General features: G+C 39.1%; 1 protein-coding gene across 27 annotated transcripts in view; it reads right to left on the bottom strand.

Annotated features, from left to right (window-relative positions):
* DST (dystonin) overlaps window positions 1-15,719 on the bottom strand; it is a 498,104-nt gene that overhangs the window by 246,529 nt on the left and 235,856 nt on the right. For 16 of the 27 annotated variants that reach the window (XM_074398165.1, XM_074398139.1, XM_074398145.1 and 13 more), the window contains 2 exons: window positions 667-756; window positions 35-133 (listed from right to left, as the gene is read on the bottom strand). In XM_074398165.1, coding sequence (XP_074254266.1) covers window positions 35-133; window positions 667-756 — 189 coding nt within the window. The remainder of the gene's footprint in view (window positions 1-34; window positions 134-666; window positions 757-15,719) is intronic. The other 11 variants (XM_074398159.1, XM_074398143.1, XM_074398146.1 and 8 more) reach the window with 1 other exon arrangement.

Raw genomic sequence — 15,719 nt, 5'->3', positions numbered from 1 at the left:
GCTAGGTTAGTCAAGTTATGGGGGCGACACCTACCCCCTTATCCTCATCCTCCACATCCTCATGCTGTTCATATTCGCATGCTTCTGTTGCACTCACCAATCGTAAGGTCTTCAAAAAATCTCGCTCCCTTGGCTAATGAATACAACAGACAGAAGATAGGACAGCAAAGACACAAGACAGACCAGAAATGAAAAGAAGAGCATGAACAGAACATAATGAAGGAGAACAGGTAACCAAGAAGGGGAAGTAATGTTCACAAAAAAAGAAATGACACCTGCGGAATGGGTTAGACCATTTTTCAGAAAGCAATGTTTATTTTCTTGCTATTTGTAAGTCTTTTAATATGTGGTTATATTACACATCCAACTTCTGCTAAGCAAAAAAAAAAAAATCCAAAGGTAAAAAAGAAGCAAGAACAAAAACAGTATTTTAATTATAGGACTGATTATATAAGTAAAGTAATCAAACTGCTTCAGTCTCTCAAATTCACATCAGCTGAGGTGTGAAAATGCTTAGGAATCTAACCAGAACTTCTTTTTCAGGCAGAATTCACAACTCAAAAGATGAATGTTGCAAAAATCTAAACAGTCTGCATTGAAAACACACTGGTCATATGCAGAAAAGATTACACATTCTTCAAAATAAATAAGAAAGCTAAAACTTACCAAGGTATCTCCTGAAAGAACCTCTAAAAGAGAAATCAAATTGTGTCCATCCCTTAAGTCTTCATAGAGATCATTCACATGTTTTCGAACCTACAAAGAGAAAAGCAAAATTTTGGGTCCTAGAACTCAGAATCTTCCTTAACATCCTTAAATATAAAAAGGAGACAAGTAAAAAACATGCCTCCCATGGTATTCATTCGTGCACCTATTTTTTAATTTTTAAAACTCTCTTATTACTGAAAAACTGAATTTAATTTAAAAACTAAGAAAAGCAAATTTCAGATTAACAATTCATAAAGACAATTCAAATCATTACATTTTTAAGACACCAGAACAAACATAAGCCTGGACTACTACATTGGGTTACAATTCTTCAAATACAGTCAATGCCTTGACTTTACTCACGATTCCCAATATGGTGACCAGAGCCACCTTAACAAGAGGGTAGAGTTTTCACCCCTGCAGTTGATCTTATAGCCCAAAACACTATCAAGGATGCAGAGGAACATTTTTGAAAATTCATAGTTGTGAGCTGGGTGATGGGTACATGAGACTCTATATATTATTTTGGCAATATCCTATGAGCCTATAATTATTACAAAAAATTTTTTGAAATCCATACATGTCAGGTTAGAAGGCCTCTGTCCAAACCCTCCTCTGCACAACAGCAGTCTTCCTATAATGGAACATTTTTGGGGGGATGGAGTCTCCCTCTGTAGCCAGGCTGGAGTACAGTGGTACAATCTCAGCTCACTGCAACCTCCACCTGCCAGGTTCAAGTGATTCTCCTGCCTCAGCCTCCCAAGTAGCTGGGACTACAAGCATGTGCCACCACGCCCAGCTAATTTTTGTATTTTTAGTAGGGGTTTCACCATGTTAGCCAGGATAGTCTTGATCTCTTGACCTCACGATCTGAACACCACAGCCTCCCTAAGTGCTCGGTTGCAGGTGTGAGCCACCGCGCTTGGCCCTATCATGAAAGATTTTCAAAACTAAATAGCACTAGCACGAAATTAACATTCAACCTGCAATAGCTTCCCCTGTTCCACAGGCCTGATTTAAAAGCCTCTGATTTTAGAACCCAAACCATCAAAGATTTCTCAAAAGCTTTTTTCAGCCTGCCAAGTAGGGATAGCTCTAGTAACCACGTGGCCCACTACAGGGTTTGTGTTGGACAGACAAATGTCAAAGCAGACTATTGAGACGGTTGTTCCACAGAGGGCTGGCATATTTCCATTTTATCGCCTTTTAGGGATTTGGGGCTGCTCGCATGAAAGGAACCAAAGAAGTGGGCCAGAAAGAAGCAGGAACCAGAATCCCACCTAATTCACCCACGGCACAAGCCCTGTATACAAATGAATCCAACTCCTTTGCACTTCCAAAATGTTAAGTAAGCATATAGCACAAAGTAATGAAAAGATCTAAACTTATGATCAAAACTCTACACAAACACAAGCACAAGAAGAGACCTAAGGTACACTATGGTGGGTCTCTCGGTCCCAAAAAATAGTTTAAATCCCATAAAACCTTATTATCTTAGTTGACTCTCCATATATATATACATTTTACAGTATCTTTTGTTAGTGTCAGAAAATGTTTTTGATTGACAAAGAAAAAGTTTCCTTAGGAACTGCGTATCAAATTTACCAGCTTTTACATACAGTGTTCTAGCACAGTTAACCTAAATCACAGAACCTTTTACTATTTAATTACCCCTCTAGGCATTATTAATTACAAATAATACAAGTACTTAGCTTAGGCTCAATAACTCTACGGCAAAGTAACAGTTCACGTCAGTAGTACCTTTGAAATGACAGTAAAACTGAAGGCAAGACAAATTACTTTTAACTAGATCTCCAAGTTTACAAATTGACATTTTATTTTGATTTTTTAATTCCCAAGGAATATCAGCTGAATCTCTGGTGTCATGAGAAAATATCACAGTAAGACAAAGTTTAAAAATACTTTATTTCCCCCCAAAAAATGTTGTAACATATTTAAGCAAGCCTTCTTAAGAAAAATCTATAAATACGGCCGGGCCCTGTGGCTTACACCTGTAATCCCAGCACTTTGGGAGGCCGACGTGGATGGATCACCTGAGGTCAGGAGTTCAAGACCAGCCTGGCCAACACAGTGAAACCTTGTCTCTACTAAAAACACAAAATTAGCCAGGCATGGTGGTATGTGTCTGTAATCCCAGCTACTTGGGAGTCTGAGACAAGAGAATCACTTGAATCCGGGAGGGAGAGGTTGCACTGAGCTGAGATTGAGCCACTGCACTCCAGCCTGGGTGAGAGAGTGAGACTCCATCTCAAACAAACACAGACACACACACACACACACACACACACATACACACACACACACACACACACACACCCCTAAAAATAACCAAATAAGTTACAAAGGAATTAACCATTCAGTTAGAATATTCATGTTGGGATACCACGAAACAACAACTCCCTCAACTTTTCAACTACATTTCAGAGATGAATCAATTTTCAAGGGCCTTTTCAGAAGATATCTACTACATGCATGACATGTACACAAACAGATTAGCACTTACTGAAATAAGTACTAATACTGCAATTTTCTACTCACAGACCAATTCATGGAAGACAATTTTTCCACGGATGCAGGAGAGGGTGGTTTTGGGAAGAAACTGTTCCACCTCAGATCATCAGGCACTGGATTCTCATGAGGAGAGCACAACACAGATCCCTCATGCACAGTTCACAACAGGGTTCACGGCCAGGCACAGTAGCTTATACCTGTAATCCCCAGCACTTTGGGAGGCAGAAGTGGGTGGATAACTTGATAACTTGAGGTCAGGATTTTGAGACCAGCCTGGCCAACATGGCAAAACCCAGTCTTTACTAAAAATACAAAAAAAATTAGCTGGGCATGGTGGGCACCTGTACTCCCAGCTACCTGGCAGGCTGAGACAGGAGAATCACTTGAACCCATAAGGCAGAGGTTGTAATGAGCCGAGATCGTGCCACTGCACTTCAGCCTGGGAAAAAGAGTGAGATTCCATCTCAAAAAAAAAAAAAACAAAAAAAAAAAAACAGAGTTTGTGCTCCTATGAGAATCATATGCCACCACTGAACTGACAGGAGGCCGAGCTCAGGTGGAAATACTGCAGCCCAGTTCCTAAGAGTCCATGGACTGGACCATCGCCTATCTGTGGTCTTGGGGTTGGGGACTCCTGTATTAAGAGTACTCTAAGAATTCACCCAGACCCATTCCAAGATACAAGCTTGAATTTATAAGGGTAAGGTCTACTTGAAAACAAGGCTGAAAAGCTAAGCTTGTGAATGTTATGTACATTAATGCATCTAAATACATGTACTTCTCAGTGTATCTCCAAAAGAAACAGAAAGCACCCTAACTCTAAAAAAGCCTGAACGGGAACACCAAAAGATTATATTCATATAAACAATATTATGCAGCTCCTGATTCTCGGCCAGCTTCTTGATTTCTCAAAATAGATGACTTTATTGTGCATATCTGATATCCTCCGTACACAGAAGGACAGCAGAATCCAAGCACATGATTGGGTTGGGGCCTTCCAGGACTTAACAGTGCTGAGAATTCTGTGCCCTCTGGCCTACTATGCTACACCCTACCAGACTCACATTTCACTCTATATTCCACTTCTTGGGTCTTTCTCACTCCAGGACAGTTAAAGATGGGGTGTGATTCTGAACACTTATCTCATAGGAAGGCAATTTCCTAACTTGCTTTCCACACTGAACAAAACCCTCTATAAAGGGAAACTTTCCAAAACCAGGTGTCATTTGTTACCATTGTATTTATGTAACACAAAGAAAAATTAAAACAGACACGTTTAGAGAAGGGAAATAACAATATTATGTCATGCACATTTAAATTAGGAAAAGAGAAAAGCTGTGATAAAACAAAAAGCATTAGGCCCCTGGCCTTATGAATTTGCACCAACAGCCTAAACTCTCTAGGCTTCAGTTTTTTAATCTGCAAAATAAAGGCTGGAAAACAGAACTTCTAGCTCAACCTAGAAAACAAAAAGTCTATAATCTTTAAATCAAATTATCATCATTTAAAAAACAAAATCAATGACCCGTCAACTGAGAAAATGTACAAAATAAAAGCTACTCTTAAGACTTAGGGCTTGATTTCTTAATAATTTTAGGAAAAAAAATGCAGTGATAAACTAATTTAACTCCTAATAATGCGTGAAAAAAATCCAGAGACACTGGCTATCCCGTGATACTACCTGTTTTTCCTGTCCAGTTGATTATTCTGAGGGTCCACAGAAATGCTGTATATGAAAATGTAAGATATAATTCTTTGAAAAGCAAGAGTCACTAACAATAATAAACGGAAACATACACACCATGAGTCACTACTAGATGCCTAACCTTGTGCTAAGTGCTTTAGAATACTGGGTCAGTTTTGTCAGCACAAATGACTGGAATAAAAGAGGATGCTATTAAAAATTTAAAAATCAACATTACAGGTAAAGGGTGGTCGTAAATGAACTGAGGGGAAAGAATTGGGGTTTCAATCTGATCTAGTGAGAAATGTAAGTGAAAGAAAAGAAAGGAAAGCCAACAGTTAAGCCTACAGAGAAAAGCTTTTGTTCGACCCCAAGCGTGAGTCACAGACATTTGGCCTGGTAACTGTCCTTCACAGATGACTATACTAACTGCCATTATCCCTAAAATTCTACTTTCTGTTTTTAGCAAAGCATTCCTTCTTCTCTTTTTGGTTATTTTCTCCCTATGGGACAAAAGACTGTCTGAATAAATAGTGCTAGAGGAAGTGATGTGCAAAGTAAAAGCACTATAAAATACCCTGGGATTAACTTACATAACCTGAATTACGTAACAAGGGTGATACAGCATTTTCTGTATTTCACACAATTCTTAGAATTTTGCAGTACTTGAAAAAAATATATGTATACAGCATTGCACCTAGAATTTACCTCTAGGGGGCACTAATCTTTAACTTAAAAGAATATCCCAAGAAAGAAAAATAGACTAGAAAACATTCTATGGGCAACAAAAATTCTAAACAAGATGCTGGTGGTGACATGGGCAATACTTCAAATTTACTTTGCATTGAGAACAGAGTAGATCACACCAGGTCTGTATTACCTGAATGGCTTAGCTGATCCAAAACACTACACTGAAAATTTTCCTTTTGTTAAACTATAATTGTTTGGTTTTATGTAGGCTATATCAAATTCAGCTTTGAAGAAAAGAGAATCGCCATACAGCTGCCTACTTAATGTTTAAAATTTATTTTTTAAAAGGCTGACATTACAGTAGTGGATGTCAATCTAGACAAATTCCACAAAAATTTTACTTTCCATTATTTAACCATATCATTATCGTTTCGCTGCAATTCAGTTTAGGTCACAATGTATTTATTGAGCATCTATCTGTTATACAGCAGGATATCCTTTAACTTCTATAGGTACAAAGATCAATAATGACGGTGCCACCTCTTGAAGCCTATAATCTGAGAGGAAAGAAATTGCAGTATAAAGTAAATGCATTCAGAGCATACTCGGAAAGCTATAAGGAGCTTCAATCCAATCTGTGGTCCTCCCAGCAAAGAAGATGGGAATGTTCCAGATGGAGGGAGGAGCAAGCACAAAGGAAAAAAGGCAAGAACACACAAAACTACATGTGAGTTGCAAGGAAGGAAAGCAGTGGTGAAGTTCAGTGAAGCATGAGGTGGAAGATAAGGCTGGAACGATGGGCTGGCAGACATGGTGGCTTTATATGCCTGGTTAAGAAGCTTGAGCTTTTCCTGGACAAAGAAAACTATTGACTTTTAAGCAGAATTAGGACTTAATATCTCTGACCAATACAACAGCTTCCCTGTAAACTACTATCTTAAGCAAAAACAAATCAATCACAGGTAAAATCGAGGGCCTAACCTGTACACAATAATGAAGGAACAGTCCTTCAGGAAAAAAGGAAACTGGGAGAGATGTTCCATTAATGAATACTGGGTAAAATGCATGCCGTCTAGTGAGCTCTGCAGCAGCGAGCAACACATCAGCCACACAAAGGGTTCACAGTCCTCTCTTAAAGAAGGTCTATATCTAAAGGACACAGTATTCTGGAAAACAATCAGCTATCTTTAGAAAGAAACATAAATAATAAAAGGTTTGTCCCAAATGAGATCGCCTCACTGGCTCGTACTGATTGGATGAAGAGAAAAAGGATAGTTTCCATTAGTGAAAATTATGAATTAAAATATTTTTCAATGCAATTCTTTTTTAGATCAAACAAGTATGTTCATGAAAAATAAGCTATCAGGTTCTCCTGGGAGAGCTCCTTAGACAGCCTAATTGAAAAAATAAAGGTAACATAAATATCAATATATGAACATACTGATTATTGATAAGAAAATTAATGCTTTTAAAATACATCAAAACATGCTCAAAAACATTGTATTCTCTTAGGTAGCTGCCTTATCTAAAGTTGTTTTATCATTACAAATTTATTTCAGTACTACTTCTTCAGGAATTGTGAAAGAATAAAACTACAATTCAGATTCTACATAAATTATAAATTATAAATTGGTACAGTTAAGTATAATAGGGAAATATTCTTCTTTGGCATGATAAAAAGGTGATTATGCTTTTTTAAAGTGCTATGTTAGGTCAACATAAAGGCCATACAGAATTCACCTCCTTTAGGTTATTTTTAAATTATGAAGTAGTCCGGGTACGGTGGCTCATGCCTGTAATCCTAGCACTTTGGGGGGCTAAGGTGAGTGGATCACCTGAGGTCAGGAGTTCAAGACAGCCTGGCCATCATGGTGAAACCCCATCTTAAAAAAAAAATTATGAAATAAAGATATTAGTTATACATCTTAAGGTATTAGTGGATAAAATAACAGAGTTTTTTTTTTTTTAATTCACATTGGCACTAGGTGGTACAAATAATGTGTCTACTTCTCTGGACCTGATTGGCGCTTTGACAAAGAAGGCTTCTCTTTTAAGCTTTTGGGTTGACAATCTATAATCAATTAAAATGCAAAAACTAGCCTTTTCTAGTCTCTCACCACAAGGTGGAACTAGGTAGTCAAATAAAATAAAAACATTTATGAATATATTACAGATAAATACTTTAAGATTTGGGGTATTTTAGTCACTATTTCACCTAGGTATTTTTTTATTCTCTTCTATACAGTTTCACCATGGTTTGAAGAAAGCTTTTTTAAAAGCTATTTCAATTTTTAAATATTTTTAAGTATGTAACTCTTTCTGTAACAGAGGTTTGGGTTGGTTGGGTCTGGTTTGGTCTGGGTTTAGGTCTCTGTCTTTCCTTTCAAATCTTCCCCTTTATTAGCAAGAAAACAGAAAAAAAATCTATTTTTGCCCATATTTTCCCCTGAACTTGTAGATTTTTTAAATTGTGCAAAGGTTAAAGAATTTTAAATTAGTTTTATTTAAATTATACCCATGAACAAAATTCACACTCGTTCAGAAAATGTGTATTTCCTCATGAAAGCCTCCCATCTAATGACTCTCTTGTAACATTATACCAAATTCCTACATCAGAATCATTGTAAAGTAGAAATTGATCATTGTAAATTGGAAATGTATTTAAGTAAAAACATTCTGTTCTTCTTTGAAACAACAACAACAAAAGACAACTCCAGAGACAGACACAGCAAGCTCTCAAGCCATCTGCTTCTAACAAGGTCATTTTACCAGACTAACTTTCCTCTTTATACCTACCTATCATTGGTTTCAAAGAAATCTTAATCATGGTTGATTGTAAGATGGAAAAATATGTAGGGGAATAGCACTGCAGTGCAGGGTATGGTATGATTCCAGGTAAAAGTCAGTCTGAAGACCCTGAGCAGCTGGTGAGTGGGTAGAGAAGCATCAGAAAAGAAATATAAGGACGTGACAAATAAAAATTTCAACTACTTTGCAATTCTGATTAAAGTGCTGGTTGTGGCAATTGCCCTGAATACTTCTGAGCTGAATCATCCCTTTTGGGGCTATAGGTCAAATGAGTTATAGGTTGTCAATGCCTGACCGATAACACAGTCATTCAACAATTTAATAGACACCCGCCCCAAATAAGAACTGCTTTCTCCCCTTCTAGCATCACTTAAACTACTGACTTTTTACAACACAGCAGAAAAAAAATAGGTATAGGGCCAGGCGCGGTGGCTCACGCCTGTAATCCCAGCAATTTGAGAGGCCTAGGTGGGCGGATCACAGGGAGGGCAGATCACAAGGTCAGGAGTTCGAGACCAGCCTGACCAACATAGTGAAACCCCGTCTCTACTAAAAACACAAAAATTAGCTGGACATGATGGCATGGGCCTGTAATCCCAGCTACTCCAGAGGCTGAGGCAAGAGAATAGCCTGAACTCAGGAGGTGGAAGTTGCAGTGAGCCAAGATTGTGCCACTGGAATACAGCCTGGGGACTGGACTACAGCCTGGGGAACAGAGTGAGACTCCACCTCAGAAAAAAAAGAAAAGAAAAAATAGCTATAATAGCTATAATGTCAACACACACACACACACACACACACACACACACACACACACACATCAAAGAACTACCTAAACCTCAAAAATTAACTTCCTGGATGATGCCTTACATGGCTCTGTCCTTACCCAAACAGTAAGCCACTTGCTGGACTGATTACAACATAAGTCAGGCTAAAGACTCGGGAGGAAGCAAGGTCCTCATAGAGCGGGGTTAGTGCTGGGCAAGCAACATAATCCACTGATAGATACAGCTCCAGGAAAGGTGCAGCCAGCCAGGAGTGCAGATACCTTCTGGTCATGCCATCATGAGCACTTCCTGGTGTCCCTTTCAGAGCATTATTTGCTAGGGTGAGAGATTAGGATAGGCATGACACAAGCGAGTAATTCATCTCTGTTTTTTAAGTCTCAAGGTTTGGAAAATCCAGGGATCTCTTCACAGCATATTTTATAGTTTTAAAGTTTTCACAATACTCTGATACTTTCAGATACTTCATATGCAAACTAATTCACTCCTCTTTAAACATAAGCCCATCTTCTCCAGTCCTTGCAAATAAACAACTGAGAACAACTGGTTGCATCCTCTTCGTTAAACCTTTGAAATAATCTTGATCATAAAGGATTATGATCAAGACAACTGACACAAGGAGAGGAACACTAAAACTATTTTTAAAGACACCCCCAGATGATGAGATACCACTGCCTCTGCTACAATCCATTCTGATGCTTAACACCTCTTCCCTGTCAAAGAATGTTTCCTTATATCCAGATGACACTCCAGGTCCCCAGTACCAGGATCCATATTTTTCTAAAATAAAACCACTCAAAATCACATCTGGGGAACTGATATGTTTGGAATGGAATTATAAATACAGGTTTATTCTTTTAATTGCTTAATTAAAAATTTGACAGATGCCATATATACTCTTGTTAAATTAATCTCTGCGACAGAAATATACTTTCTGTAGGAGGATTAAAAGTTTCAAAGTGATTACTTCCTAAATGACATCATAAGTTTGTCAAATTTCCAGATTCTAGTCTACTCAACAGAGATCTCTGGACCACAAAACTAGTTTTCCCAGTTGTAAAAAATACCCCAAAACTAGTTTTCCCAGTTGTAAAAACCCAGTGTCACAGAAGAGGAACTGCATTTATGTACCTTACTGAAGCTTAAATCTAAGTGGAAGTTATTTTCTCTCCATCCCATCTGAGCACCCTCTCTTTTAAAGTGACAAGTTTCACCACAGCAGGATAGAGCCAGGTAACACCTAGCAAATCAGAGGCCACCCTTCTGAAAGTGAGCCACGTGATAGCTGAGGGTTTACGACAAGATGCTCAGGTCCCAGTGCCCTAACCGGAGCTTCATGTCCATTCCTGAAGCCTAAGAGAGACTCTGAAATGAAATGTCTGCTGAATACTTGAGGTCACATTCTAAAACCTCTGCTGTCATATTATTCTCTTGATACTCAGTATCCCTTCTACCTGAAATGCTTTCCTGCCCCCACTCCTCCTCTAGTTACTGAAATCTTACTTTTCCTCCTAGGTCAAGTTCTAATGTCAACCAGGCAGTGATGGTTTCCCTCCTCTGCACTACAGAGTGGATTACACCAGCACACCAATCATCATTTACTTATAGAATAGTTCTATGCAGACAATATACATAAACGTATTAATAATTCCCTCAAAAAGACAGGGCTCTGTCTTGGGTCTACACTGCAAATGCGTAATGCCTGGCACAATGCCTTTCATATAGCAGATATTCAAAGAACTTCTGTTGAATAAATAAAAGATTAGTCACCTACACTTTGCATTTGACCTTAGCCATGCACTCAGCTGTGGGCTCTTGAATGCCTGCCGGATCATGGGGAAAAAACAGAAACTCAGGAAATGGATTCACAAATCCCATCAAATGACTTCCTAGCAGGGGATTTGTTTTTGCCCCAAGGCCCATCATGGCATCTATGGGAGTTAGTGCCTGGCATCAGGTCCTGCCACACAGTTGGAGCTAAGTAAATTGCTTCTGAATGACTAACACATTAAAGAGAAATGTCCACTTCTGCATGCCAAACCTCCTAAGTATTTCCCCTATTAGGGTGCAGAGAATGACACCTCCAAAGTATGGTACTCTGGCATGCTGAGCACATTGAACAGAAGAAATTGGAAGTCCTTACAAGGTGCCTAACTTTCTAACCTTCTCTTGTTTCTCTCCCACTTCTCACCAAGGGCAGGGAGGGAGGCTCTCTAGAATTTTTCCTTATCTGACTAGAGAAATTTCTGTCCAAAAGAAATGCAATTGCTTTAAGACCTCTCTCTAGGAGTTTCAACAAATAACAGGATAGATTAACCACAGAAAAGAGATGAGCTTAAAAGTCATCATCATGCCCAGACAGACTTTTCATCTACTCTTCTGAGGGCTACTCAGACAGACTACCTAAAAGACTTTATCTGAATAACAAGACAAATGCTATTCACAGTGAAGTTTTGCCCTTCACCTTCCTAGCAGCTTCCCCAGAGCTCAGAGGAACTTTGTCCCAGGCCATTTTTCTTTGAGCTCACCCATTTCCCCTGAAAACCATTTGCTGCCCTTCTAAAATTTCCTACAACCTCCCCACTTCCCTCTAATCTGTGAAGAGGGTACATAAGCCCCAACCATTAAGCCCTTCTTTGAGTCTCATATTTGCTGGATTTCCAAGTCTATGCATATGTAAATAAATCTGTATGCCTTTTTCTCCCATGAATCTGTCTGTTGTCAGCATTTCAGCCAATCTTCAAAGAGGGCAAAACGGAAGCTTGCTCTCCACCCCTACAATCCTTACCCATCTAATTAGTTTGGTAAATGACTGGCTGGAAAGTGTCTAAATAATAATCAAATTTCCAGACTTAATAATGAATCATAAAACACAACACTTTAAGTAAAAATAAATATATAGAGCAATGGAACATAACAGAGAGTCCAGAAATAGACCCATACATTTATGGACAGCTGGTATTTGACAAAAGAAGGATAGTTTTTTCAGCAAATGATGCTCGGGAAACTGAATATCCTCATGTAAAAGCATTGGTATGAACCTTTTCTACAAAATGAATCACAGACTTAGAGGTAACAGCCAAAACTACGCAATTGTTAGATAAAATCATGGTAGTAAATCTTTATGACCTTGGGTTAAGCAAAGATTTCTAATATATGATACCAAAAGCATATGTGATTTTTAAAATCTCAACTGTAAGAGCATTTTAACCCAATCTAAACATAGGCAAAGACAACAGGGGGCGATAGCTCAACAACTATAATCACAGCTACTCATGAAACTGCCTTCGGGAAAATTGTATGACTGAGAAAATCGTAGTAGTGGAAGAGATCTGATCTAACCAATTCCCACCAAACTAGGCAGTCCAGCCTTCAAACTGCCCTTAATTATTCCTGAACTTGGACCAAGCTAACTTTGGGAGACATTTAGTTTACAGTTTAAATCAGCGGTCCCCTACATTTTTGACACCTGGGACTGATTTCATGGGAGACAATTTTTCCATAGATTGGGGAATGGTTTCAGGATGAAACTGTTCCACCTAAGATCATCAGGTACTAGATTCTCCTAAGGACCGTGCAACCTAGATCCCTTTTAAGTGCAGTTCACAATCGGGTTCACACTCAGGAGAATCTAATGGCACTGCTAATATGACAGGAGGTGGAGCTCAGGTGGAGCTCAGCCCACCACTCACTTCCTGCTTTGTGGCCCTGGTTCCTAAAAAGCCACAGACCAAAACTGCTCTGTGGCCCAGGGGTTGGGGACCCCTGGTTTAAGTGATAATAGCCATTCCCCCAAATTCAACCGACTTTGTAAAGCTAAAGAGAGACCACCAGACTTAGGGATGAGAGGAGCCTAAATTCTGCTAAGGTACAGACATAAATGATTACCCACCATTATTCCAGAGGATACAAGATAAGCAGCTTCCCCAATTACTCCTGCAAATAGCATTGTGGGGAACGCTCCCGTGTGAGGCCCCCCGAAAATGGGCCTCACAATATGGAGAGCTCGAGCCCAGACACAGTGTCTCCAGTTGAGGGAGTCGAGCTATCGGAAAGCAGGAACAGAGAGAGACTTAGGTTAAAGTTAAACTTGTGGGCAATCGCCAGATGGCCATGCAGTCATGAGATGCATTGTGTACGATAATGGAGTTTTCTACTAAGACATGTTTTACGTATGTGATAATTGAGTTTTCTACTAAGACATGTTTTTCGACTTTGCTGATTTTCTCTAGAAGATAAATGACTTACCCTTAGATGAGACAGTGTGACCACCTGTTCTGGTTAATTAAATGACTTGCCCCTAGATGAGATAGTGTGATCACCTGTTGCCATTAATGGTGTATCTGACCTTTCCATTGTTCTTACCCTATGATGTTGGTTTTTCTACTCTAAGACTTTCTGTAACCCTTTGTCTCACGTAGGCACATACCTAAGAAAGATATATATACTGACCCTGAGCACAACTAAATTTGTTGGTAAAGCATATGTGTTTCAACCCTCCAGACCCCATCTGTCTATTATTCTTTGTCTTCCGCGCACACCCCTATCCAAGTTGGAATCCTCTTGCAGGTTGAGAGCTCCTGGCAGACGTGCTCCCGATATAGCATCACTACTGCAGAACCTAAGATGGCCTTTTCAGATGTCTTTTCAGGCTTCTTGCATATCTGACAACTGCTGGCTCCACCTGAACCCACCAATTAATACTGTGGCTCCAGCCAGATGTCACACAGGTTCACAGGTTCGTAAGGACCATTTCCGACAGCCCTATGATAGCCCTTCAGCCAATCAGCAGCAAGCAACCATTGCCTATCCAACTCCCTCTCTTCTCCCAAGCTATCCTTGAAAACCTCAAGCCTCTGAATTTTGGAAAATACTGATTTGAGTAATTATAAAACACCAGTCTTCTGTTTCGCTGGCTTTACATGTATAAAGATCTTTCTCTATTGCAATTCCCCTGCCTTGATAAATACGCTCTATCTAGGCAGCAAGCAAGAAGAGTCCACTGGGCAGTTACACTCAGGAGGCTTAGGTGGAAGAAGTGTTTGAGACAAGTTTGAGACCAGCCTGGGCAACATAGTGAAACCTTGTCTTTAAAAAAGAAAATTTAAATAGTAGGGTGTGCTGGTGTGTGCCTGTAGCTCTAACTACTTGGGTGGCTACAGTGGGAGTTTGAGGCTGCAATGAGCTGTGATCATGCCACTGTATCCTAGGTGACAGAGCAAGACCTCATCTCAAAAAATAAAAAATAAAAATAGGCAAAGATCTGAACAGACATTTCACCAAAGAATGTACACAAATGGCCAAAAAGCACATGAAAAGATGCATAACATTATTAGTCATCAGCGAAATTAAAATTACAATGAGCTAGCACTAATCAAAGACAGACAATGTCAAGTGTTAACAAGAACGTAAAGAAATCAGAATTCTTACACATTGCTAGTGGAAAGGTGAAATGATGCAATCACTTTGGAAAACAGTTTGGTAGTTTCTTAAAATGTTAAACTAGATATACCATATGACCCAACAATTCCATTTCTAGGGAAATGTGCAAAAGAAATAAAAACATGTATCTACACAAAGTCTTGCACATTCAGTTTACAGCAGCATTGTTCACACGAGTCAAAAAGCAGAAAAAAACCCAGAGGGCCATCAACTGTTAAGTGGACACATACAATGTGATCTAGCTATAGAATGGAACACTACTTGACAATAAAAGGGAATGAACGAAGATACATACCACTGCATGGATGAATCACAAAAACATTATGCTAAGTAAAAGAAACCAGACAGAAAATAACATATATAACTCTGTTTATGTGAAATATCCTGAAAAGACAAGTCCATTGATATGGAAACATTATCAATGGTTGTCTACAGCTGAGAGCATGGGAGAAACAGGACAAATGGGTACAAGGTTTCTTTTTGGAATGAGGAAAATATTCTAAAATTAGGCCATGGTAATAGTTGTACAAGTCTGTAAATTTACTAAAAATTGTTCAGTTAAACACTTAAATGAATTTCATAATATGCAAATTATCTTAATAAAGCTGAGATTTTTTTTATTTTATTTTATTTTATTTTATTTTATTTTTTTTGAGATGGAGTTTTGCTCGTTACCCAGGCTGGAGTGCAATGGCGCGATCTCGGCTCACCGCAACCTCCGCCTCCCGGGTTCAGGCAATTCTCCTGCCTCAGCCTCCTGAGTAGCTGGGATTACAGGCATGCACCACCATGCCCAGCTAATTTTTTGCATTTTTAGTAGAGACGGAGTTTCACCATGTTGACCAGGGTGGTCTCGATCTCTTGACCTCGTGATGCACCCGCCTCGGCCTCCCAAAGTGCTGGGATTACAGGCTTGAGCCACCACGCCCAGCCTAAAGCTGAGATTTTAAAAAATATTTTAGACACATTCGTTTTGAAAAATGGAGTGGCAGCAATGTTCACACACGAAAAATGTTTGTATCTGTCAAAATTCAGCAAGAATTAATAATGGTTCCCAGAATGTAAGACAG

The sequence above is a fragment of the Saimiri boliviensis genome, chromosome 4, assembly GCF_048565385.1.
Source record: "Saimiri boliviensis isolate mSaiBol1 chromosome 4, mSaiBol1.pri, whole genome shotgun sequence".
Taxonomy (NCBI): domain Eukaryota; kingdom Metazoa; phylum Chordata; class Mammalia; order Primates; family Cebidae; genus Saimiri; species Saimiri boliviensis.
The sequence above is the reverse complement of the archived record's forward strand: the minus strand, read 5'-3'. Positions and strand labels throughout refer to the sequence as shown.